At 37.9% G+C, this 27,163-nt stretch overlaps 2 protein-coding genes across 3 annotated transcripts in view; both read left to right on the top strand.

Moving 5' to 3' along the window:
* Positions 1-4,310: 4,310 nt before the first annotated feature.
* Positions 4,311-6,931, top strand: rpl29 (ribosomal protein L29). The gene is made up of 4 exons (XM_020608809.1): positions 4,311-4,368; positions 4,844-4,896; positions 5,492-5,556; positions 6,770-6,931. The coding sequence occupies exons 2-4, from the start codon at positions 4,860-4,862 to the stop codon at positions 6,860-6,862; spliced, it is 195 nt and encodes a 64-aa protein (XP_020464465.1). The 5' UTR covers positions 4,311-4,368; positions 4,844-4,859; the 3' UTR covers positions 6,863-6,931.
* A 905-nt stretch (positions 6,932-7,836) lies between these two features.
* The window catches only part of iars1 (isoleucyl-tRNA synthetase 1), a 51,343-nt gene continuing 32,016 nt past the window's right edge, over positions 7,837-27,163 (top strand). Inside the window, exons 1-13 of one of the 2 annotated variants that reach the window (XM_020604861.1) lie at positions 7,837-7,918; positions 9,166-9,289; positions 9,853-10,009; positions 10,132-10,251; positions 10,694-10,776; positions 11,145-11,262; positions 11,448-11,595; positions 14,814-14,901; positions 15,693-15,753; positions 15,912-16,007; positions 17,881-18,003; positions 22,469-22,560; positions 24,145-24,243. In XM_020604861.1, the coding sequence (XP_020460517.1) occupies positions 9,171-9,289; positions 9,853-10,009; positions 10,132-10,251; positions 10,694-10,776; positions 11,145-11,262; positions 11,448-11,595; positions 14,814-14,901; positions 15,693-15,753; positions 15,912-16,007; positions 17,881-18,003; positions 22,469-22,560; positions 24,145-24,243 (1,304 nt within the window). In that variant the 5' untranslated portion in view covers positions 7,837-7,918; positions 9,166-9,170. Of the gene's footprint in view, positions 7,919-9,136; positions 9,290-9,852; positions 10,010-10,131; positions 10,252-10,693; positions 10,777-11,144; positions 11,263-11,447; positions 11,596-14,813; positions 14,902-15,692; positions 15,754-15,911; positions 16,008-17,880; positions 18,004-22,468; positions 22,561-24,144; positions 24,244-27,163 lie in introns of both variants that reach the window. The other variant, XM_020604945.1, reaches the window with a different exon arrangement.

The following is a 27,163-nucleotide window of genomic DNA, read 5'->3' as shown; positions in this document are numbered from 1 at the left end:
CTTTAACAAAGCAAGAAGACAGTCATCATATGTGTAGCATCTGGAGAGGGAAGACTGATTTACACAAACACACATCACATCTGCTGCAACTTCCTGCTACTGAGCAGCTTCATCAGAACTACTGGCGATTCATCGTGTTGCTCAAGAATACCACTGCAGAAGGAGAAGGGGAAGGACAGGGCGTATTGCTATCACTTCTGCTATGTTAGAGGGGGTTTGCAGTTTACTTACATCTACTGCATTCCTCTGCTTACTTACACTTTAATGTTTCGGCAGGGCTAATGTACGGAAGAGTATTAGGGCCACTGCATAAATTTTTTTCAAAATTCTGACTTTATTCTCAGAATTCTGAGATTAAAGTCAGAATTCTGAGATTAAAGTCAGAATTCTGAGATTAAAGTCAGAATTCTGAGATTAAAGTCAGAATTCTGAGATTAAAGTCAGAATTCTGAGAATAAAGTCAGAATTCTGATCCTGAAACATCCTTCCGATGTTTCTCAAACATCTGATTTGCAGTGATAGTGGCATTACTCATTCGGCAGAACTTGTAGTACACTTGTTTGCACTTTATTTTAAAATTCTCAGAATTCTGAGTTTAAAGTCAGAATTCTGAGAATAAAGTCAGAATTCTGAGAATAAAGTCAGAATTTTAAAAAAAAATTTATGCAGTGGCCCTAATACTCTTCCGTACTAATGTTATGAGAAATCTGTCACATGCAAATCATGTTATACATTGGACAATGAGTTGATTATATTACTCATTAACAATTGAAGTAGATTAGCTACCTAAATAAATGTATATACTATATAGCATGGAATTGCAATGTATATTATCATCTTTAAAACACCCTAAACCTCCATTAACCAATATTTGTATGCTAACATTCACACAGCAAACCACAGTATGCTACCTGCCAAGCTCCAAACAACAGACAGTAAGGTGCAGTAAAGAAGGCCATCAGTTTTTGGGCTTGTAAAATACTACATCAACCACAAATTCAATGCTGAAGACAGAACACATGACAGATTCCTAACCAGTGCCACAAGTTGTCAATACCCTGCTGTGTTTTTGTTTTCTGCTTGTTATATTCATTTGCTCTTATGCATGTGACATTCCGTGCGTCTTTCACTCAGCTTGGATGTGTCTGCTTACAACGCCTCCAAACTCCACAGACAAGCGGACTTTGCCATGTGTCAAGGTGAAGGGAGTCCATGAGCGACTGATTCTTTGCTGCACAAGGACGAGAAGCAGATGAAACCAGGAAAGAAATTCCACAAGAGAAAAGAGGAAAAGACAGAGGAGACAAAGAAAAACACTAGGAGGGAGAGGATGGGCCGTGAATGATGGAGACAGAGAGGAAAGGGGGATTAAGTGAAAATGAAGGCATGTAAAGTTGAATGGAGGAGAGAGAGAAGCTGAATTAGTGAGAGTGATAACAATGAAATCCAGTATTCAGCTGTGTAAAATCCCCAGAGAATAAATACAATGAAAATATTTGTTGTGATTTGTTCATTTTGCAGTATAAACTCATTCTCACACCACTGAAACCGCCAGATCAAGGGGAACTATGAAAGAACACATGTACCCAAGTCTTTAATTGACTGAGCAGAGCTAAGCACTGGAGAGTGGAGCGGAGCGGGCTTGTATGATCTAAATATAGGATGCTGCCGCGTGATTTCTTCTGCTTGAGCATGGATTCACTCGCCCTCAACCGAGAATGAGGGGAAAGGAAAGAATGGAGGGAAGAGACAAGAGGTTACGGGCATATTTAGAAAAAAAAATCCCCTGATTCTGTCAGTGTATGATCAAGTGTGTGTTGGTATTTGTGTGAGAGAGATGCAAGCTCAGTCACATGGCTCTGCATCTTCTCTATCCCATCACAACGTAGGGGAGGGGCAGTAGTACTGTGATCTCTGTGGAGCGGTCTATTCATGCTGGTTGCTTCACAATCTGTCCATCACCTAACCAGGCTGGTCGTAGTGTCGTGGTGCCGTGGCTGAACTTGAATAACACAAACCATCCATCCTCATCCTTTTGATTCAAAAAGAAAATCTTCACAAATCACCCCATGCATTCTAATCCACATGTTTTAAAAAGGTATTGTAGGAGTAATTTATGAAATAGAATGGCATAAACGCCTGTAAGCCTTATTGTATTAATAATTACAAACTTTATTCAGAAGGCAATAATTAGAATAGGCTGCTGATAATAACCTGGTCACATGGATCATGCTGTGGTCACTGTATGAATGAAAGAAAGAGAAAAGGGATTTTATAAAGCCAACTTTCCTATAGGGCCTCACATGTTTTCTCAACAAGAAAAATTGAAATGAAAACAGACAAATATGACCATATATGATAAAACCTTTAAAAATTGGTTATCATGTACAGATGATGGTAGTCTGTCAGACTACCATCTTTATTTCTATTTGGAAATAAAGCTGCAGCTTGGGAAATGCACTCATTTTTTTATATATATAATTGTGCTGCAGATAGAATATGATATTATTTTCAAAGATGAATGTAAAATGCAAAAGTACCCACAAAACAATGTGAAAACAAATATAAGGCCCTGCATTCAAGTCAAGTCAAATTTTATTTATATATCCCAGTATCACAACTCAAGGGGTCTGACCATCTCTACACCAAACAACACCCTCTGTTCTTATAGAGCCTCAACTGAATATGAAAAACTCCTCCCAACAAACCTTTAGCAAGGTGGATTTCCAGATAATTCTACTAAGAATAGTGCAAGAGTATTATCAGCAAAATCCATGTTATGTTTTAAAAGTTAAAGTATTTGATTTGCCTTAAAATGGCCCAGATTATGTATTACTATACAATTGTACTGCATTATGACAGATGCATCGGTGCTTAAACAGTATTTTACTGCAAGGTGGAGTTAGTTTTAACTTTCTTATACAGTAGGTTAGTCCATGCATCAGAGCTGGAAAGTAACTAAGTACATTTTCCCAAGTACTGTACTTAAGTACAATTTTGAGGTACTTGATCTTTACTTGTGTATTTTCATTTTCTCTTACTTCAAACTTCAACTTCACTACATTTTACTGAAAAATATTGTACTTTGTATTCACTACATTTATTTGATAACTTTAGTTACTAGTTACTTTTCAGACTGATTATTTAAAAAAAATACAGTATAGTAGAATCATTAGACTTTATTCATCCCTGGTGGGAAAATCTCAAGCTACCCATGAATGTGAACTGTGCCTGCATAATGAGTGCTTTTACTTTGGCTAAGTATATTTTATACCAATATTTTGGCACTTTTTACTTAAGTAACAATTTTAATGCAGGACTGTTTCTTGTAACAGACTGTTTTTACACTGTGGTATTGCTACTTTCATTTAAGTAAACAATCTGAGTACTTCTTCTGCCACTGCCGTATATTAGTTTGCTATACAAATTTGTGTTCTTTATGGACTTATTTCTGAAACTTTTCATCTGTTTGGGGCTTAAATTAAACCATCTGAGAGGTTCAGAGTTTAAATGTGTCTGGTGGAACTGTTAACAACTCATAGACATCTGAGACATGACAAGGGACACCGATTAGATCCTGCTTTTTTGTTAGTGGTAACAAGTCAAAAGGTTAGGAACTTTAATGTGGGGGCAGCACGGTGGTACAGTGGGTAGCACAGCTGCCTCACAGCCAAAGGAATCTGGGTTCTGCAATATGTTGAACCTGTCGAACAACTGGGGCCTTTCTGAGTTGAATTAACATGCTGTCATCACACCTGGATTTCTTTGAGTACTCTGGTTTGTTCCTACAGTCCAAATGCAGGTTTGGTTAACTGTAGTAAGAAAGAAAGAAAGAAACTGTAGTCATGAAACTAAATGATTAAATCAGTAATCAGAAAAGTAGCAATTTTGTTGATTCATCAATAAAAAACTAAACTGTCCTACTGCAGTCCTAATATAAAGTAGCAGAAGCTGAAAATATGAGAGAGAGAGAGAGAGAGAGAGAAAATTTTAAATTTGGGGAACAACACAAAGAAAGACCAACATGAATGCACTCACAGGAAGCCATGTCATTACCACGCTTTCATTGTAATGAGGACACCATGAAAAAAAGCATGTTTTCACTTGTGTTCCTGATCATATGACTTAGTCACATACAGTATTTCACTTTTATAGCTGTTATCATTTCATAGTTGTCATACGAACTGAGGGTGACATCCTGTGGCCAGATGTGAAGTCTCACCTGTCATTTTAAAAATCGCCAGCAGGCGGCAGTGTCACTAAACAGATCAGATCTTTTCACGTTGACCCTCTCTCTTGACTCGAGACTTATTTTCCCTGACGGTTTGATTTTCTTTCTCTTCCGGTTGTCGTCTGTTCGTGTGGCAGGTATATATTTCCCCTATTTTACCTGCCTTTAAAATCTTAATCAATCTTCGTTTATTTTAGATACTCACACAGAAGGGCCCACAGATTTTGATAAAGCACTTTATCAGCTGTGTGTCCATTGCATTATGTTTGAGATGTGGTCATTATTAAAAGTAAAAATGGCACTAGAAAAGTGCTAACACTTCGTTTAGTCAAGCAGAAGCTTTACAGCAACTAGGGACCAAGCAATAGTTATAAATGCAGCTAAAATGTCAGTTTTTTCTGATATGTACCTTTACATCGTCACTTGACTGCAGCATTTAAATTTAGATTTTTTTCTCCCCATTAAACGCACCTTTGTTTACATGGTAGAACGTTTCTTTACCTACCCATAGCAGCTCAAGCATAGCTAATATTAGCTAACATGCAAGTGAATACGAACAGTTCTGCGAAATGCACATTAACGTGAAATGCTGTTCCACTTTTCTGTCCTCAGATTAAACAGCGTCGAAATGGCCAAGTCCAAGAACCACACAACCCACAACCAGTGTAAGTGTGACTGCAGTGACAAGTTGCGTTTGAAGTGTAACTCCTCGTTGACCTAATGCTAACTTCACTTGTACGACTAAAGAATCAGACTTTATCAAACGCACGGTTTAAATTCTTATTTTGCAGTCTCTCTGCATTGCCGTTATGTGAAAAGGACACTAAAAATAAACAATATTAGGCATATGAGATCAGATCATTGTTAAGGCACAGGTTAATATTTAATAATTATCGTGATATACGGATAAAATAAGTTATGTGCAGACATGACATGGTAAACATATTAAGTTCATAGCTGTACTAATAGTGGTTCAAAAGTATTGCTATGTGCAGTACCATATACTCCAGGTATTGGATTACAGGATAGTGCAACGTGTAATGAATTGTGCTATTTCAAGTAGAAAAGGTAAAGTGGCTGGGCAGGTGATTCACAGGATTGACTTAAGATCGTAAGCAATTACACCAATGTATGATAGTTTTAATCCAGTTGTTTGTTTGTCATTCATCTAAAATCTGTTTGTCCTTTTTGCATTGGTGACCCTCACTAGTAAAGGAAAGGATGGTGTGTTCTAAGTATTTTCTTTTCATGTGTGCACAGCTCGTAAAGCCCACAGAAATGGCATCAAGAAGCCCAGATCTCAGCGCTATGAGTCACTGAAGGGGGTATGTATTGTTACACATCTGTGTTGACAGTTGCCATTTCCATACACCAAAAACGTTACTTAAGGAAATTATGTGTTTACATGCAGCAAGTCAATGGAATAGATGGTAGACATGGAAATACTGAAGCACTGTAATTATACACACCGTAATTTCCGGATTATAAACTGCTACTTTTTTCACTTCATGCACACACCCTCATCATGGAAAACACACAACGAAATGCATATGATGCAGCTTTCAAGTTAAAGGCGATCGATCTCTCATGTTACAACGTGGACACTTGCGGCTATGTACAAAGTGTTTTTTCGTTTTCGTTTTATATTTAGTGGCTTATATTCAGGTGCACTCAATAGTCTGGAAATTACGGTACATCATATAAAGGTGAAAACAACATTACAAGTGGTAATGGGGTTGTCTTGATATGTTGATTTGACAGATGGTTCATGCTTTTTCTTAAAAACATTTTTAGTACTCAATAATTTTTACAGATCCCCCCCCCAATACACCTTACTTAAAAAGTGAATTGTACTTTGTTCACTTCCCTGTCCATCAGTTCATGAGTCTCATATTTTACCTGTAATACCCATATTTTAATGTCTTTGATCATTCTTTGAGATGTGAAACCATCAAATTTACACACAGTGGTAGAAAGTAAAAGTATGTATCGAGCTCATAGCTCAGGTATACAGTCCTATCTCATTATGGAACATCTATCCTGATGGGCTGCTTAAGGCCCATCGCCTGTCGGTCTCAAACCTGGATTAGCCCACCAAAAACACATCAGTGAAATGCTGCTGCACTGGGTGACAACTTTTCTTCATTACAAAGCAGAAGACCCCAGGTCTGAAGCTGGGACTTGTAATAATGCAAACTCCAGCATGACTGGTGAATGTGGAGCCAGACCTCTCCTGTTCTCAAGCTTATTTTATATTGGTGTGTTAGTGATGCATGGTGCTGCATGCTGGACCCTTGTTGAAGCATTTGAACTGATGTGCACTTTGTTTTGTTACCACCAGACACCAGTCAGAACCCCAGATTTTTAGCAACTCTATTGTAGTCTTTATTGTTTGCTTTATTTTTGTTTACTGTCTAAGTTCATATCTTTATTTTGCTCTGAAAAACGGATACCTTGGAAATTATGCCCCACTTTAAAAGTTGCAATCTTCCTTCTCACTTGTCCCCTCACTCAGTTCCTTTTCTTTGTATGTTCCAGGTTGACCCAAAGTTCCTGAGGAACATGCGCTTTGCTAAGAAGCACAACAAGAAGGGCATGAAGGCAGCACAGAAGGCAGCTCAGGCAAAATAAGCTGCTGTTAATCTGTCACTGTTCAGATTGTTTCCACCATCACAATAAAGCTATGCTTTAAAACACCAATGTCAGATTGTACTTTTGTTTTGTTGAAACTGCTCCTGCCTTGTCTCCTCGTGTGGAATGTCATTTTATTACGTGTGATTATTTTATGACAGTGTTGAGGTCTTTAAGCCATGTAAAAGTAAATAATTGTTAAAATATGGGGATGCTTGTCTGTTTAGGGACTAAAGAAGGTGAACACAGCAAATATTGCAGAATTAAGACAGTACACTAAGAAAAACTAATCAAAAAGCAGACATACAGCATTAGGAGCTTGCGTTCATTTCTTTGTCTTACATTATGTTCGCTGTTTTGTAGTTGCTGTCTGATGGAATGAAAAATGAAATTAAAAAGTGCATGACTCAAAATAAAAATACACCAAAATAAGGGTGCTATACTCTTTCTGGTGAAATTTGTGTCTACAGAATAAGTGTAAATGATAAAATGTAAAATCATGGGAAAGGAAGTAACTAAAATCAGAAATTGCCATTGACAAAAAGATGTGGTTTAGTTTGTCTTCTACAAAAATTACACCACATCAGCAAAACACCAAACAGACAGTGGGGGTCAAAGAAAAAGTGAGTTTTGGACAAACTAAATCATTCTGATTTTAATTTTATAAGGACTAAGGTTGTGCACAGAACAGAGTTTGCTGGTGATACAGTATGTAGACAGAAGTGGGAAGTAAATTTACCTAAGTACAATTGTGAGGTATCTGTACTTGAGTATTTCCATTTTCTGTACTTCACTACATTACAAACACAAAATATTGTACTTTGTACTTACTACATTTATTTGATAATTGGTTAACTTTCAGAAAGATGTTAATAAAACGAAATACAGTATAATCACAAGATTTACCACTGTATGTAGAACATTGCACATGTAATAAGTCACAAGATAACAGAAAATGAGCATTTTATTTTGATGCGGCCTAAACGTCACTTCCGGCCAAACACTCCAACTTGCATCATTTCCCATCTCGATTGTAGCTGGGGGAGTAGACAACGTGTGAGTATCTCCATTCATAATGAATTATAACAATATGAAGGTTTGACTACAGTTACAATTTAGTGCACATGTGTTAGTATATGTGAGCGTTCAAACACTGCGTTTAATACACTTGCCAGTCCGTTTAGCTACAAATCTATAAAGTGAAACGTTGACCGGCTAGCATAGCATGCTAGCTAACGAAACAGGTGTCGTTCATGTGAGCTATCTGCTGTAGAACTGTGATTTAAAGGACCTAACTAGTTTAAGGACAGTTTTTGCTGTTGCATATTCAAGGAATATATTATAGTATGTTAGATAGGCTTGACTTGAACACAGAAAATATTAATTGGGACTGCAAAAAGAATATGTCGAAGGCGTAAGACATTTGCTAATGAATATATGTATTTCTTGGCCATCTCATACATTGTAAGTTTAGTTTTCCACCTTAACCAAAATATTATTTACAGGCCAGGATTTCTGCAAATTTCACAATTTAAACGTAAGGCCTCTAACACCATTTAACACTATTCAACTTAATGCACATTTGTCTATTATGTCAGCCAAAATATGCCAGTGTGATTAAGAACTAGGAAGGTATATGAAGGTATATGGCCTATAATTTCTTTTTATTATATAATTTTCGATCCTTCTCAACAGTATGTAATCATGAATGTAATGAATATGACCTGGATAAGATTCATTCAGTGGATAGCTGGGTTAAGATATGAAAAATTAAATAAATTCAGTCTTTGCCATTCAATATTTCAAGTTTTTTTTTTCTAAAATCCATATATCCACATTGTAAGAAGATTGCTGCTGTGGCTTCAAATTATGGCAGTGTTTGCTACAGGTCTGATGGTTCTGACTGAAACTTTACAAAGAAGCGCAATCATTTTTATTTTCTAGTCTGCATTGTCTCACAACAGCCATGAGAAAGTATTTGACTTTTGTAAATGAAATGTGGTACTTTTTAATACCTGCTAGGGCTTTTTATTAAGTGAACTGAAGGCAGTGCTTTTAATATGTTTATGACTTGCTGATTGCACCATTGTGGGTTAATGCATGTGTGCTGATGCTGGATGTGAAATAATTTAGTCCCTCAGTCAGATGTTTATTATAGAGATGATAATGAGAATTTGATTGGATAATATCATAGCCCTAAATGGGATAAAATCAAATGATGCATCATATGATTGTTTGTTAAATTTGATTTCTCTGTTTTCTTTGTCTATTTAGTTAGGCTTTTGTTTTCTTTATTTGGGCAGAGACCATGGTGGAGCAGGTCCCTGAGTCAGTCAATTTTCCCTCTGAAGAGGAGAAGATCCTGCAGTTTTGGCAAGAGCATGATTGCTTCCAGGAGTGCCTCAAACAGTCCAAGAACAGGCCTAAGTGAATACAGTTGCTCTAAGTTTATACTTGTTCATTTCCCAAGCAAAGTTTATTCGCATGACAAGCAGCTGAAGCAGAAGACAAGAATGAGATTTTGTAAAACAACCTTTGGCTCAAGTCAGCTTTTTTTATTTTTTTTATTCACAAATAGCTGTTACAGTATACATTTTGTATATGCTAGGCAAGATAGTCATCTTCTTGACTGTTCTGGCAGTGGTTAAGTACTGCTTTTACAAATGCCATTTCAGCTGTTGCACTTTTAAATAAAGAACTTTTATTTTCTGGCCAGGCAGTATAAACAGTACCAATATAAATGGTTTAATTACATTTATATTTAATTAAATTAATTACCATAAATTTGACCCACTTTCTGTGATAGTATCAATATAAGGGTAATATGAGCATCATAGGTCAAACACACAGTCTGCTGGCCTCATATTAATATGTACTGCATTTAGAAATGTTTTATCTCGCCTCCAAAGCATGTTTATCGCAGAGAAAATTTCATCAAGCTTGATGGCTGGGCTTCCTTAAAAGGATTTTGCTGGATATCTTCTCACCAGGTACACCTTCTACGATGGCCCTCCCTTTGCCACAGGTCTACCCCACTATGGTCACATCCTAGCTGGAACCATCAAGGACATTGTTACTCGTTTTGCCCACCAGAGTGGCTTCCACGTGGATCGGCGCTTTGGCTGGGATTGTCACGGCCTTCCTGTCGTAAGAATTAGACTTTCCTTGATATCGCTAAAATCTGATAATACTGATTTTTAAGCTCTGGGAAGATGTACAGATTGATTCTTGGTTTAGTTATGTGTGTCATATCCTGTGTTTATTTGTAGGAGTATGAGATTGATAAGACTTTGGGGATCAAAGGGCCTGAAGATGTGGCCAAAATGGGCATTGCCGAGTACAACAAGCAGTGCAGAAACATTGTTATGAGATACTCCAACGAGTGGGAGGTGAGCATTCATACCTGCAATAACACATAGTTGAGATGCACCACTGGCATATCTCAGTGTGCAGTGTATGCCTTTTTTATATTAGGGGTCAATATACTGTATCTGAGGCCTTTATTTCTGTGCCTTATTTTTGTGGCCACCCGGGGGCAGTGAAAACAAGTTGTGAACACAGCATTGATGTATCATCACCTTTTAAAGTTGATAAGGTCAGCTTATTAGAAAACATTTGCTTATTCATTCATCCAACAGTTATGGAGCAATAGTAGCATATTAATTGGAGTCATGTTCATGTGATATTTCCCTGATATTTATGTTAATCACTACATGCCAGATTTTTATTTGGTACATTGATGTTATTAAAGAAGCTCTAGTTTATATTTTATAAATACTGGTCTAAATATTACAGTTTATAAGCTAATGACTAGCAAGTTTATGTTCCCAGGCTTCAGTGAAGAGAATGGGCCGATGGATTGACTTCAAGAATGACTACAAGACTCTCTACCCATGGTTCATGGAGAGTGTCTGGTATGGATGTAATAATTTGCATTCTAGAATTAAATTTCTAATGTATAGCTTATTTGATATTCCCTTAGCACAAAGTAATTTTTATTATATGTTTTTCTAAAGTCAGGTATGTAAAATCTGTTCAGCTAGATTTTTATCTCAAAGAAAATTTAGTTTGCGCCCAGGCATTAAACACATACTGTAGGTTAAAGGAGAACACAGATGACAGTGAATTACCACAGTCTTCTTAGAGTAAAAAAACTTGAATACGTACATAGTAAAAATGCAATGCCAAGAAGACTTAATCCATCTGTGGAATTTGTTTTATGGATGTGCAGATTCTGTTTTTTGCTGCTTTTTATTTTGATTTTTTCCTTTCACTTTTGCAGGTGGGTCTTCAAACAGCTGTATGACAAAGGTCTGGTGTATCAAGGTGTCAAAGTCATGCCTTTCTCTACTGCCTGCAACACCCCTCTCTCTAACTTTGAGTCCAACCAGAACTATAAGGTTAGCACAAATTGCAACTCTTCCCAACTGCCGATCTAATGTAGCGCAGCAAAATTCATTATCATTTTCTCCAAATAAGGTGAGAAGATCATAGTGAGAGAAAAAACATTTAATGTTTATCCTAGTAAAGAGAGGGAAAGAAATACCGAACTGACCAAATCTCTTTGTTTCATTTTGGTCTCTAGGATGTTCAGGATCCATCGGTGATTGTTAACTTTCCACTGCTTGAGAATGAGGATATTTCTTTGATTGCTTGGACAACAACACCGTGGACACTGCCGAGCAACTTGGCCCTCTGTGTCAATCCAGAGTTCCCGTATATCAAAGTCAAAGGTGAGAGAGAAATCTTGACACAAAGTTCTTGAAAACCTGGGGTTGGTCACCCAAGTTGATCTAACCCACTGCTGACTGGGACTGAATGCTTCTCTGCAGGTGTTGACACTTACCTTTATTATTAGGAACACTTGTGTGACTAAATAAAAGAAATGTAGTTGAACATTCATGAGTGAAGTGGGTCTGAACCGACAAGGGAGATGGTGGACACATAGACCTCTTTGGGACAGTCCTGGACATATCTCCCAGAAACTGTTTGGAAATGGCTGTGTTTTACACTTTAACGGAGGAGGCAAATAAAGCGGACGTCCATATGCAAAGCCAGCCCTTAGTCACCACTCAAGTCTTTTCTCTTGTAAAAGTAGACCGCTATGCTTGAAAATGCTTCTAATAAAGCACAAGTCTCACCTTTACAATGAAGCCACTCCAAAGACACCAAAATCATATTTTCTGAACAACTAATCTCGTTCACTGGTCCCTTCGAGTATTGATAAAATTCTGTTGGCCCTTGGTTGGTCATCCAGATACTTTTTCTTATTTGCATACTCTGATTTTTACTCGTGTTTGTAAGTGAAATGCTCACAATTCCCTTGTGGGTTTTGTGTTTTGGACCATGGTATCAGCTGATAGGTGTTTTTATTCAGAAAGTATAAAGAAGAACAAGTTATCAGAAGAAGAGTGCTATTGCACTCGGAGGAAAGGATTTTTGTACTATGATGTGTTGGTTGACTTCATAGCCTTTAGCTACTGTAAAGACTGACAAATAGTTTGGTCTATCAAATGTCAGAAAGAAGTTATACTTTACCACTGCACTTAGAACTGTGTTCCTGTCTTGTGTGATTAAACCAGCAGTCCAAAAACAACACAGTATACCACCATATGTTATGAAAATTGGAGCCAGCAGATGTTTGATATTTTGCTTGAAAAATAACAGACAATTAATTGATTATGTAAAATAGTTGATTAATTTTATCATTCAGGTAGATTAATCAACTGTTTGTTGAAGCTTTACAATTCTGAGAATCGGTTAATTGCCAAAATTGTTTTGTACATTTGCAGCTGTCTGCTTCTCGAAGATGAGATGAGTTTTATTCCTGTCATGTTTTCTGTTAATATAGACAGAAAAAGTGTCCCAGTAACTTGTGAAAGTGAGGTCCCTGAAACTGAAGCAGCTTTGTGAAATTCAGCCATCATTTTTTATTTATGTCTTTTGTACTATTTGGAAAAAGTTACATACTGTAGCTTTAATAGAGTATATTTAAATTAGACTCATTTTAGACCAGATTAACAAAACTGAATTCTTTGGGTACATGACTTCCTGTTTTATATTCATCTTAAATTCATGTTTTGTTGTTTAATGTAGCTTTAACTTGAACTGACAATTTACTGCTTGCGTGTATGTCATGTACACTTGTGTTTCAAACCTGAGAAATGTAGATTGACCTCAAATCACGTCTACTTAAAAAGTGTTGTCCTTGTACTAATATTAAAGAATACTCCAGAGGTGGCTAATGTTTGTGTGTTTAAAATGATGACCTAGATTCATACCAGCTGGTCATAGCCTCATTGCTGCTGCAGGGGGCGCTGTTGAAGCACAATCTGCCATCGTAACAGCTTCTCCTGCACTGTGCTGCATGGAAGACCACCTTGGAATACCAATGAATGTAGTTTTTTTTTTTTTTTTTTTTCTAAAAGCTCAGTCTCTTGTTTTATCTGTCGTCCCCTCTCGCTCCTTTGTTATCCTGTTTTTCCATCATTTTCTTATTGCTCTGTTTACCTTCACATCCATCTATTTTCTTCCTCTCTGTCTCTTTTGTGTCTTTCCCTCAGTGCCTTTGTCACTGGAGTTTAAGGCTGTCAGCAGCAGCAGGTCTGAGCTGTGCAGTCATTTGTCACACCACAGAGGGAAAGAAGCATCTTTTATTGATGTTGCCCCCTTCTCTCTCTTTTTCTGTCTCACCGTCTCGGACCATTTAGTTTTTGCCCTCTTCACAACTGTCGTTCTTGATGTTGTCAACCTCTCTTCTGTCATTTCTCAGTATGTTTTGGGTTTAGTTTCACAAAATGTCAGTTATCTTACATGAGGTGGCAACTGTTCAACGTCGTCCGATATACTTAGCTCAGTAGAGTGGTTATAGTCAAGTCGCGTGACCTTGACTGTTATGGCCAGCTGTATTGTTATGTAGCAGGACTTGGCATTGAGGTCTAGCAGATGTGCATGTAGCACAGCTATTAGATTTGAACATGTATCAGTAGATATAAATCATTCTTCAGGGGCTATTTATTGTAGATGGCAGACTTTAAAAAATGTGCTAATGTCATTTCACATCATATTGATCACTATCTTCATTCCCACTTCATTACATGCACAGTGAGATTTGAAAGTCGTATCAAAAAAAGGTGGAAAAAAGAAATGCCTGCAGGATTTTGTGTTAATCTCTTGACTTTGTCAAAACATTTTTCCTAATTTGACAGTTTTCAGCCATGCCACAGTCATGTGATGAAGACTTATTTCATATTTAACTTGGTTAAACTGTTATAAATATTGCAGATGAATAATGCTCCTTTTTTTTTTCTTTTATTGGCCCTTCTGTTTAATAGCCATATACATTACATCAAAGTAGGTCCAGTCAGCTTTTTTGTGGCACTGTAACTTTGCTTTGTGCTGCTGAGTGAAAATTATGCTTTTTTTTTCTGCCATTATTATCCTGACTGTCTGGTCTGCCTCACATATGTGGATGTACTATTGATATCTTTGTGTTGTCTTATGCTTAGTTTTTGTTTTGTTTCTAACCCACTTGCACTCTTTTATGGTTTACTGCAGGCAGCGTACTTCCTTAATGTGTTTAAGCACACACATAAACAGTCAGAAATTAAAAGGAAAAATTCTATCAATTAGAAATGACAATAAAATGATTCCTGAATAAAAGAAAAATCAACAATTTGGCCTTCAAATTAAAGCTATGTTCTGTCAGGATTGATTAATTTTGACAATTTTACACACCTTACCAGTTTTTTTAATAGATACTTTTTACAGATTTGGAGATTTGAGCCTCATTTAGTTGAAAAAAAGAATTGGAAGCATTAAAAATAGGTGGGAATTTGATGAATTATCTTCATGGCATGTCAGCGGTCTTTAATTTATCTTCATGTCATTGTTCTTACAGTCTGTGCTCTTGTTTAAAGAGGGATTCCATCTTTTTCTGTTTACTTCTCAGATAACACCACAGGCAAGACCTACATTATGATGGAGGCCAGGCTGGGAGCTCTCTTTAAGTCGGAGAGCGAGTACACTGTCTTGGACAAGTGAGTACATAAGACGCTATAGCTACCTTAAAAACATCGAGTAAAAATGACTAACACCTAAAATTTTAAATATTCAAGTGTATACGTACAGTCGAACAATTGTCAATTAAGTTTTGATTTTGTTTATTAATTTTGCAGATGAATTACTGATGATTTGTTAATTTGAGCTGAGTTGTCTTGAGTTACTTTGAAAGTCGATATGAAAGCACTGATTATAAGCTCTCTGTTGACAAATGCTGCTAATTGGAATTTTGGAATTTCAGCCAGTTATGACCCACACCTGAACAATGTGTTAATATAGTTGCTTCAGAGTTAGTGTTATTATGTTATGGATTACAGTACATCAGTTTTTCCTCCTCTACTCCTCATTTTGTCAGTTGGTCCACCACACTGGTCCAGATTAAATGTGTCAACAAATACTAGAAGCCAGGGCTAAAATGAAATTTTGTACAGACATTCATGTTCTCCAGAATATACATTTTGTTGATCCCTTGACTTTTCCCCCATTTGTGTTGCATGGATTGGCATGAAATGTAGTACAGAGTATACTGTAGTACACTTGGGTCTCCCTCAGGCTGATTTTTTGGAATAGGATTTAAAAAGTGACCCATCCATCATCAGGAGAAATGCCACCCCTGTAATTTCAGCATGCTGTGCCATGCTTTCAGTTGCTTTTTCTTTTGATGTCTTACCTGTGTGTAATCACATGTTGTGGTCCTGCAGGTTTATCAATGCATGCATTGTGGGAAAAATTATGTATATTGAAACAAGGAATTTTGATGTGCTTTTAGATTTCCTGGTAAGATGCTGAAAGGGAAAAAATACAAGCCTCTCTTCCCGTACTTTGCCAAGGTTTGTAGACTCACTGTGGGGTTTTTTTTTTTTTTTTCAGTGTTTTATGTATTGTTTGTCACAAAGTAAAGACATACCTATGTCTCACTTTAATTACCTGTCTCAACACAAAGCAACGTGTCTGTTTACATTCTATATAAATTCACATTTCACTGCAGTGTGCAGAGAAAGGAGCATTCCAGGTGGTGACGGATAACTACGTCAAGGAGGAAGAGGGCACAGGAGTGGTCCACCAGGCACCTTACTTTGGAGCTGTTAAGTGTTATATTTTAAACATTTTCCTGCTTTTGTCTTAGTCTCCATTGTAACCACAGATACTACTTTGTTACAGAATGTGTTGTAGCACCTGCTGTTGTCAGTGATTCTTTGTATCAACAGATGAATCACTTGGTCTGTAAAATGACAGGGGTTTAACATATTCTTTGCCTGATAAATCATTTAAAAGATTTATCAATGAGAACCAGTAGTAATCAGCCAACTGTACATCAACACACCAACTATACTTCATTAAAATTAGAGAAGGGTATTTAAGCATGAAAGGAAAACTGGTAACAGAAGCAGGAATCAGCACTTAACAATCCCTTTACAAATCTTTGTTGGTGTTGAAATGGCTGATAAATTACAAGTCTAGATACCAGTGACTAATGGCCTTGTAGTCAGGACTCCCAAACAAGACCCATACCAACCTAAACAAGATCAAGACTTTTAATGACTATGACAAGATAGACTGGAATAAAATAACAGTATATGCTCAGTGTTGATCCTCCACACAGTACAGATAATATACAGTAGTGGTGATATGTACTATGCAATGGAAACGACCTTTAATTATGATGTGCGTCACTTCCTTGTATGATTTGTATTGAAGAGAAGTTGAGAAATATACAGGTCTGGAGGAAAAAAAGGATACCTTTGACTAGTATAGTTTTGAGGATGATTTCCTTGCCATCATAGGTTAAAAAAAAGAAAAGTGCACCAGGATTTTTAAGCCTTTTTTTTTTTATCCCCCTGCAAGCATTGCCCGTATGTTACCAGTGTTACACAATTCAATTATGTTCTGTTTTCTTGCAGCATTTCTGTATTTGCTTATAGAAGGGTTTTGTTGTTGTCACAGTGGTTAATATATTTTTCTCATTTGCTTGAGTTTTTTCTAGGTGCATTGCTTTTAGCGCCTTTAGCATTACAAGTGTAGCTCCTTTATAATGGAGGTACCACTTCATTATATTTGATTATATATCACTTTAGCACAGAATATGGCACTAAACCTAACTCTAAACAAGATTGCTCATGACAGTGATGATGAAAGCATCAACAGTTTTATTAATCATGAAAAAAATGTGTTGGTTCAGAGCTGTGGCAGTTGACAGAACTCAGGACCAGTGTGACAACCTGTAGTTAGAGATGCCCTTTTCAAGGGCTGAAGTATGCCCCATGTGGCTGTAGGCAGCTGGAAAAGACACTCAGTTTTTCATTCTGTCTTACCATTCTATTCTGCATTTCAAGTTTATTTCACTGCAGCTCAGTCCCCACAGCTCTGTTGTTTAGCATTTACATTCTCATCAAATAGTTGGTGAAAGTCTAAAACACAAATGCAATTGCTTGTGCTCTCAAGATATACAGTGACAAGAAACGCACTGCCAAACTACGTTTTTAAGTTTTTTGTGTTTTGACTAGATGTGAAATGACCCTCAGAGCCATCCATCTTGGATCTTGACAGAATGTTTGAATAGGGAATACATTTATAGCTGGTCAGTACTCAGATCGTTGAGGCATAGCTGTCACATACCAGCAGTGCTCTCTTTCAACACTACAAAAAGTATCAAGATCAACAAGGAATTCAATATGGAGTCATAACATGTTTTTAAATTGGTGAAGCTGGGTTGCCAAAACTGTTAATTACTTACTATTCATATACAATGTCAGCAATTTAGATCATGTTTAAACAAAAGACAGTCTTGATATGAACCAGTTAAGTACTGTATCAACATAAAGATAATATAATTACAAAGAGCAAAATTAGAATTGCATTCTCATGACTGGCAATAACAGGGTTTCTAATTACTTTTTTAATACAACCTTACATCTTTATCAAAGCTGCCTCTAAACTGTGTATCATTGTCTTTGCAGGATGACTACAGGGTGTGTACAGAATACAACATCATCCAGAGGGACCAGGCGCCTATCTGCCCTGTGGACGCCTCAGGCTGCTTCACTTCAGAGGTCACTGACTTTGCTGGACAGTATGTCAAAGTGAGTGACACCTCAGACATTTACATGTAGATTAAGTTAACAGACAGTGCATGCAGTCTACCCCAGTAAGAAGCACTGGTATTACACACACAGGGTACATCCCTCAAATATAATTCAGTATTTTGTTTTTTTATGTCTGGCTATCCACTCTGCTGTTTCTCAATGATGTTATTTGGTAACTGAATTGAAAATAAGGTAACTGAAATATATTTATCATCCTTATTCTAATATAATTTCAAATCATGTTTTAGCTGTATGACTGGGAGAAGAGGGAACCCATGTCACAGCTGTTACACAAATTTGTGTAAGAAAACCTGCTGCCAAAGTGCATTGTTAGTGTTTACCAGTATATTGGGTGCCCTCTTCCTCCTCGTCACACCCAACGTCATTACCATTCTGAGTGGATAGTGAGAAAAATAGCAGCCATGCACGATCTGATCACTATTTCACATCCTGGTACAAAGGCCAGGGAGTGGGCTTGACCTGCCTGGACACTAACAGCACAGCGTTACTTAAAGAGTATGCAGCCACAGTTCTTTGAAAGTTTGTCATAATCCACTTTTGAAATATGTTAAAACCTAGCATAAGTTTCAAGGCTGTCTGAGACATTCTTTATCGCCACATAAAAACTCAGAGGTGATTTGTGAGAGAGTGAGTCAACACACAAGACAGCTAAGAGAGCAGCTGTTTACCTGTAAACTGAGAAACCAAGCTAGTATTTACACAACATGAGAGCTGCATCTTACACACAGAAGAGCTTGCAGGTGAGCAGCAGAATAAGGGTTCAGAGCCCATCACCATCCCGGTGTCGTGGTGGACGCTTGGGTTATCGCAGCACAGCCATCAAGTTGGGCACAGAAATTAACGAGCACCATGCTAATGAGAAAGAGGAGATGCAAGCACTCATTGTCAGGTTCGCAGGTTACATCGTGGAGGTCCAGGCACTAGAGCAGAGAAATACTGCTCTTCCAGCTGAGTTGACTGCCCTACATAGCCGCTACAAAGGAAGCCCCACAGGCATTGGAGAAGAATATGAACTCAAGTTTAAAGAAGTGTGGGAGTTGATTGAGGTCCTGACTAATGAGAAGGGAGCAGCTGATATTGAAAGGGGCTACTTGGAGGAAGAGGTTGAAGTGTGGAGATTAAAGGTGGAGGAGGAGCTGGCACTCAAAGAGGAAGCAGAAATGATCCTGAGGGAAGCACATAGAACAACTGGTGGCTGAGATTGAGCTCCTCAAGAAGCTACATGACGAAGAGGTGGCTGAACTCAGGAAGCAAATTGAATACTCCAAAATGACTGCTGAGCTGGATGGTGATCGCCCTGACCTGGCTCCCTATTTGTGCAACATGCGTGTGTAAATAGAGGCTGTTGCTTCCCGCAGTGTCCAGGAAGCTGAGAAGTGGTACAAGAGCAAGTTTGACACCCTCAAGGAGCATGCTGGGAAACATGAAGAACACATGAAGACAATGAAAGATGAAATCACAACCTTCCACAACAAGGTGACAGAGCTGCAGAGCCAGATTGATGCACTGAGGGCTTGGAAGATTGCCCAGGAGTAGCAGCTGGAGGACATGGATGTGTCCCACATGGATTAAGTGGGGAGCCTTGAGGGTGTCATTGCTCAGATGGAACCCCAGCTCTGTGAAACCAAGCTGGAGATGACCAAGTATCCCCAAGACTACCAGGAACTGCTGCACATTAAGCTCCAGTTGGATGTAGAGATCACCACCTACAGGAAGCTGCTGGAAGAAGAGGAGCAGAGGCTTGGAATTGCCAAAGATGTCTAAATTCCTGGGGAGAGAGGAGCAGCAGGTCCAAAGTAGTCATAGAGAAGACCAGCAGAGCATCATGAAGTGGCAAGATCATCTCAGTATAGTAAAAAAAAAAAAGACACTTTTAATTCTTCCCTGTTTTTGCCATTCTTTACTCATTGTGCTCTGTCACTCCTGGGGCTGGGTACTGATAGATTTAAAAAATGTTTTTCTTTAATTTAATACCAGTTCCAGCTTTCTGTACTTGACGGTTTTGGATACTCTGTGCTTAGGACACCATAATTACCTCTGTCATTTGCCACTCCCCAACCCATTTGTTTGCTTCCTAGTCATTCTCAGTCCTTCCTATTGCAAATTACTCTCCTAAACAACCAGCTTTTGTTTTTGTTCCCTTTCCCTGTCTCCAGTGTCTTCCTTTTCCTCTCAAGTCACCCCCATTGTTATTTCTCTGTCACTTAGATGCTCACTTTTCACCATCACTGTTTCTCTTAATCCAAGTTTTTGATTCCATCTCCTTCACTATGAGAGACGTTTGTCCTTGATGTGTCACATCTCGACTCAAAGCAGAACAAATTGCCTTAGTGTTGTGGGTGGTCTTGACCCCCAGATTATTTCAAATATTTGACACATGCACAACTATTAACCAATTACACTGTTGTCCAAATATTTAAGGTAGTCCATACAAAATAATGTAGCAATGATTTTGTTTTTTTTCTTCTGTGAGTGACCTGTTGTCCTTGTTCTTAATTGGTATGTTCTTACATTTCTTTTTCTGTATTAACATGTTTTTATGTGCTTCCTCTCTGTCTCTTTACCTTCTTCTGTTCTCATTTTAAGTTGCAGAACTGGGAGTGTATAGAAAAGCAGTTGTTACTGAGTAAATTACAACTTTTTTTTGTGTTCTGCTTCATTCTGTAAATAAATTGAAGGTACTAAATGTAACATTAAGGAACAATATGGCTGTGTGAATTCAGCCTTAGGTTGCTATATATATTCGTTACTGCCGTTGCAGTAGTGCGTTTGACATTTTAGCTGGGGTACTTCTAAGTTGTTAAACATAAGAGGAAAATGACTGTTTTGGAAACACCAACTTGGCTGATTTATTATGCCTTGGGGCAAAGAGATTCTAAAAAAGTCATGTGTGTGAGTAATTTAGTGACATATCACGTAGCCCTCAGTTGGACAGGTGGTGAAATAGGTTTATTCTCTCAGTGGGTTAGCCGGCAAAGTTCCAGTAAGACTTCACATCACAGGGGTATGTTCATGTTTTAATGAGCCTGGGTCAGGGCATAACAACATTTACTCCTGGCTGAGAAAGTTTAAAACCTGTCTCTCTACAAAGAGGTCATGACCAACAGCCTGCCAAGCACTTCACTGAAAAGTCATATTTATGAGCTTCCTGTGAATTGCACTGTCAGCTTGGTTAGAGGAAGATGAAATAATGCATGAAAAGGCACAGGGCTCATTGCATATTAGATTCTTTGCCAAAAGCAATGAGATGGATGAGACAACAGATCATTTCTCCCTACTTATATTTATCATAAGTGGAAGAACAGAGTGTGACTTTGTGATTATGTATGTATTGCTATGGTGTGTTTTGAGGATTCTAAGAGTTCTTCCCCCCAGAAACATTTTCAGAAATGCATTTTTCAAAATTGCAGGAGGAAGCTTGAGGAAATACACCAGTGTGTTAACCATGTTATGTAGTAAAAGTCAAAATATGTTTTTATCACATGTTACCATAGGCGGCTGTCATAGAATTGGTATATGGGTATTATCCTGAGTATAGAAAGCTTGTTTGTACTGAATGTAATATAATATAGAGTTCAGGTGTGATCAAGCTGAAGTACATTATGATTAAGATTTCCTTGATCTGAAGACATTATCTATTTTGGAATAGATATTTTTTAGACTTAATTAATGGCAGAATGTATTAATAATATGATATTCATGCTTTGTGAGAGATGAGATAACCATAAAAAAGAGAGATGATAAAATGCAAATTATGTATGTAAAGATTAAGACTGGTGATGCTCTGTATTTTTGTAATTGTCAACAAATTAGAGGGAAAAACCAACAGTGTGTTAGTCCATCTCTGTATTCAGGCAGGTTTGAGACTTTCTGCCAGTAGTCCATTTGTTTCTACTGAGAAAATAAGTCTTAAGGTCTCGAGCTCAAATGTGAGTAAATAGTGGCTTTCTCTGGGACTATTTTCAGCTCAGTCTTTGATGCACTTGTGAGTACATAAGGCTGTAGGATGATACATGGCACAAAGAAATATAATATATTTGGCTTTTACCACAGGCAACATTTGGTGGAAGGATCACCCAACTGTTGATTTTAGTGTTTTCATGGGATTTGTTGGTAGTAAGCAAAAAAAAAAAAAGTTCACCAGATTTTATTTATTTATTTTTTTAAGTTTTATCACCTGAAGGAACAGTTTGTTCCTACTGACATTAAACACACATTGCAATGACAAATTGAATGTTTTTTTTATGGAGTTTAAGTGGTTTAACATCTTTTCTTACTGCAGTCATGTACTCCGGGGTATGTCAGTACACTATGAAATCACTGTCAGACGTGTGCAACACTGTACAATTTGGACTAAAGCACACTGATCATTGAGACAACCTGGTACTGTTAAAAGTTCAATTTTGTGAAGCACGTTTAAGATTTTTGTGTTGTTTTATAGGATGCTGACAAGAACATCATCAAGTGGCTAAAGGAGAAGGGCCGCCTTGTGAATGCCAGCACTTTCAAACATAGTTACCCCTTCTGCTGGAGGTGAGACGTGCAGAATTCACACTGAAAATTTTTTTTTGTGTCATTTTACAGCGGCTTCTTCCTAGCTGTAACTGGCAGCTTCATTTAGAATCTTCCTCCGTGTGTTAGAGGTCACAGATGCTGGCTCTGCACAAATGCTAATACACCGATAGAGCAAACTCTCATTAACCTACAATACACTTCAGTGTTTAGAATAGTGCTTAAAATAGAGGTTCGAGGTGCATCTGTGCTCATACCTCTTTCAGGTGCATTAGTTAAGGGCAACAGTCTCTACAGTGTCAATTCACAAAGTCAATGTCAGTGTGGTGACTCAAACACAACCTCCTATGGTCCCATGTTATTATAATGTAACTATCAGGAGCATGCCACACACATCATAAGCTTACGGTTTTAGTTGACAGAATCACTCTCTCACTCAGAACAGCTGCAGTCTGACCTGAGAAGGATTAATTAACCTCAGTAAATATGCATTTGCTCTCTATGCCACTAAGGAGACATAGGCTGATGAAATCATTGTTACTAACCGCTCAGCACCTGTAAGGTACAGCTAAACTGTGGTGGAGATGGAAAAAGTACACTTTTACAACGGATAGTGAGTTACAAGTTAAGAGAATTACAAAAGTTAACACTGAGATTCAGTTGTAATTGGTTTTTCACTGACTGCTTTGTTTTGTCTTGGACAGTATTTTTCTCTGAGAAACCGGACACTTTTTCTGTAGTTGTGAAGACCATTAATATGCACATATGTATTTGCACCGAGCAGCCATAACATTATGACCAGTGACGGGTGAAGTGAGTTGCATTGATTATCTTAGTATAATGGCACCTGTCAGTGTGTGGGGTTTATTAAGCAGGAAGTGAACTTTAGGTCATTGAAGCAGATGTGTTGAAAGTAGATAAAACAGTCAGATGTAAGGATCTGAGTGACTCTGACAAGGGCCAGATTATGATGGCTAGATGATTAGATCAGAGCATCTCCCACACTGCAGGTCTTGGTGGGTCTTCCTGGTCTGTGGTGGTTAGTACCTAACAACAGTGTCTAAGGAAGGACAGACGGTGAACTGGAGACAGGGTCATGGACGCCCAAGGCTGACTGACGATGAGGTTGAGCTACTGTAGGTAAAGCTTATAAATTTCACTCATCCTTTTCCAATTTTGTTTGAATTTTTGTGAAATGGATGAAAATGAGAAATACTGCACATTGGTCTCTATGAAGAGAAACATTCAGCAGCTATAGTGGTGATATCACACCTAGAGTGGGGAGGCTGTTGAATTTGTTTAAAAATGATCTCTAACTCGTCCTCATAACCACAGTTTTCACTCGTTTTACATAGGCTTTCTTTGATTGGTAGTCAAATGTGTGCTCTTCCTGACAGTGTAGCTATGGAAACAAACAGATTCACAGAAGATGCACGGTGAGCTACAGAGTGACGCAAGTGCCAACCAACTGCCGCATTGACTCCTGAGTACACAATATTTGGCAGGTGGTCATAATGTTATGGCTTTTCAGTGCATTGCTAGTTTAAACTTTAAGTCAGTTTGTTGCAGCGTTGTGTTTTATGTAATGTGTTTATGCATGTGCAGGTCTGACACACCCCTGATCTACAAAGCTGTCCCCAGCTGGTTTGTCCGAGTGGAGCACATGGTGGACAAATTACTTGACAACAATGGAAAATGTTACTGGTAAGCTATTGTTTTTTTTTTTTTTTTTTTTTTTTTTTGGAAACGAGTGATAACTAGCTTGGTGCTAAGTGACAGTAAAGTGACAACTATGAGCTTCTTGCCAAACAGCTGGTGTAAAATACTTCAAGTCAAGACAGGCAGCAATCACAGTCCCAAAACAGTTAGAGCCACGACTCTGCACTATTACATCAGGTTGATTGTCACAGTCCTGTCTCTGCAGGACAGCCATCACTGGGGATAGTCATTTTAAATAGGAAGATATTGGATTCAGAAAGTAAGCTGTTGCAAGGACTTTTCTTTGGTTTTCATTAAATGAATTATAGTCCTCATTAAGGCATTTTATTATGATCCACACAGGACTGGTGTTTTATACAAAACATTAGCATGATGCTAATTTTAATGGCAGAACATGGAGCAACAGTAAGCATGAGTGTGACGGCTTTGCTAAGTGGTATTACCTCTGGTGTGCCCAGTGCTCTTTTGTGCGCCACAGTAGCTGCCTCTGGTAATGGGACTGTCAAACTGAGATGAATGACTAGCCGCTAGGAAGGTGAAAATGCTCACAAACACATGTACACAGACACAAATGCACACACAACTTTTATGGATAAATTTCTTATCAAAAAAGGCAGTAGTGTTGTATGCACTCATTTGCCAGTTTATTAGGTACACTTAGCTAAAACTAATGCGGTGTAATACAGTAGTCCAGCAATAAAGATCATGTTTTATAATGTTATAATATTCAGTTTTTACTGAGACTGTGTTAGATAGCCGCTGATGCAACTTGATGTCTGTTTGGAACATATACTTTGTGATGCTGTTGAATTGTATGGTAAACTCAGAGGGGTTTTTGTTATTTAGCCTACCCTCACTGATATAAATGGGATGGACAAAACAAAAGGAACGCATTTCTCTGTATAACACAATACAGTTCATGAGTGCCACAAACTGCAGCCTCCAAAATGTAAATGACTTTTTGCTCATGAAGTTTCTGTCAGCTGACTAATCAGTAAACTGTTTTTTTTTTTTTTGTTCTTGAGTAGAATTACATAGAAATGCAAGATTTGTCTACTTATTGATGTGATGAAACATAATTCATAAATCATAATTCTTGTAATATTACATTTAGTTATTTCTTTCCTGTGTCTAATCATTAGATTTTGCTAAAAGAAGATTTTTGTTTTTTTCTTTCTGATTAGGCTCCTTTCATTCTTGAATTCTAGTCCCAGGAAAATGTTCTGCCTTGTCATTGAGGGTTGCCAGCTCATCAATGTCCTAATAAAAGTAAAACCCTTGCAGAGTTCACTACCTCTGTATGAAATTCATGTTAGCTGATGAGGAGCTTAGAAAAGCCCCTTCAGAAAGCAGTGTGCTAGTTATCAAATTCTCAGAGTAATTTGTTCATTTTATCTCTCTTTACTTGAATGGAGCAGCGGGTAGACTCAGCCCAAGTATCTATTGAGAGAGTTCAGGCTGATTTCTCCAGATGTCTGTCTGCCTGCATAAATTAATGACAGAATTAATGAATGCTGAAGGGGGAGCTGGTTCCTTTAGTGTCTCAGGGTGCAGGAAGCTCAGCCATTGTCATGTGATTCCAGCTCCTGGTTTCTTGGCCATAAGAGAAAAGAAAATGTGGTGGTGATGGGCAAGTCCTAAAATAGATCAAGTTTAATCAGGCATCCTACAAGTTTTCTCTTCCAATGCTCTTTTTTTTTCTTGTCTTTCTTGGTTAGCTAATTGGGCTTTCCTTAGCTTATGAGCTGATTTAAACTAGTGTCTTCGACTGATGTTCCAAGCTGAGACAACCCTATAAAAAGATCTTTAATATACACTTGATGGCTACACATAGCATCCACATCTTGCTAGAGACCCGAGAAGAAAGATCTCCCAGGAAAAAAGTCAGCATCCTCAGCAGTTGATGATCTGTGTAGAAGACATGGAAATAAAGAAGGTGTTGTTTTTGTTTTTCAGTGTAGTTTTAATTAGTTTTAGTGTTATAATTATGATAAAGAAAAAATTAAGCTCAGACTCTTTTGTTTTGTTCTGACACAGCCCTGTTTAGCTGCTGAGCTCACATACTTAGACAAGCAAGGCAGTGGCTAGATTTATGTTTTGTTATTTGTGTTTTTCAAACATGTTTTCACTTTTAATGAAAGAAAGGGCTTTTTAGATGAGGGCTAGCCATTGTGCTTTGTGAACCTGGGGTTAATGAGTTTAGCTGGGATTGCTGGATAAACTTTCCAAATCTAATATAGTGTAGCAGAACACAGATACTAACCTTAGCCTACAAAATGTTATAATTGCATCCAGAACCACGGTTCACACAGTGAGGAGAGAATGCACACAGGATGTGTAGTCATGAATTTTTATTTTTTTACCTAACCAGTAACGCCTCAAAATAGTGTAGTATAAACTGCCCCTGGCCTTGGAAGTAATCCTTAGTTAGGTTACTACTGTATAGACAGCAAGCTAGACATGCTATATTGCATCTTAAGTTTAGAGCAGACAAACATGCTGTTTTAGTCCCAGTTTGTTGCACCTTGTCCTTTAACCCCATACCTCCTTTTAATCCCTCTGTTTTTCATATTTTCTTATCTTCCTTGCCTCTTTTTCCTGTCACACGCACCCTCCATCTGTCTACTCCCTGACTGCAACTTCTGTCCCTCTGTCTCCCTCCTGTATCCATCCCCAGTGTCTCTGACTTATAATAGAAACCTGTACATGTTAAATGGCTCCTCAGAGTGTCTCTAGTACAAGACAGCACAAATTCTACATTTAGCATAAATAGAGAGAGGGTGGGTGAGGAGTCGTTGGGGGTGGTGGAATGCAGTTGAAAAAAAAATTAAAAAATTGATATATTAGGGGCCCAAATAGAAATACCTCCTACAAACGGGAATTGCTTTGTGCATGGATCCTGGTG

The sequence above is a fragment of the Monopterus albus genome, unplaced genomic scaffold, assembly GCF_001952655.1.
Source record: "Monopterus albus unplaced genomic scaffold, M_albus_1.0 scaffold1.1, whole genome shotgun sequence".
Classification (NCBI taxonomy): domain Eukaryota; kingdom Metazoa; phylum Chordata; class Actinopteri; order Synbranchiformes; family Synbranchidae; genus Monopterus; species Monopterus albus.
The sequence above is the reverse complement of the archived record's forward strand: the minus strand, read 5'-3'. Positions and strand labels throughout refer to the sequence as shown.

Excerpts from the sequence above, each read along its gene's own strand:
- rpl29 (XM_020608809.1), top strand. The coding sequence starts at position 4,860 with ATGGCCAAGTCCAAGAACCACACAACCCACAACCAGT. Across the intron at positions 4,897-5,491 it reads CCACACAACCCACAACCAGT|CTCGTAAAGCCCACAGAAAT; the intron begins GTAAGTGTGACT and ends ATGTGTGCACAG. Across the intron at positions 5,557-6,769 it reads GCTATGAGTCACTGAAGGGG|GTTGACCCAAAGTTCCTGAG; the intron begins GTATGTATTGTT and ends TGTATGTTCCAG.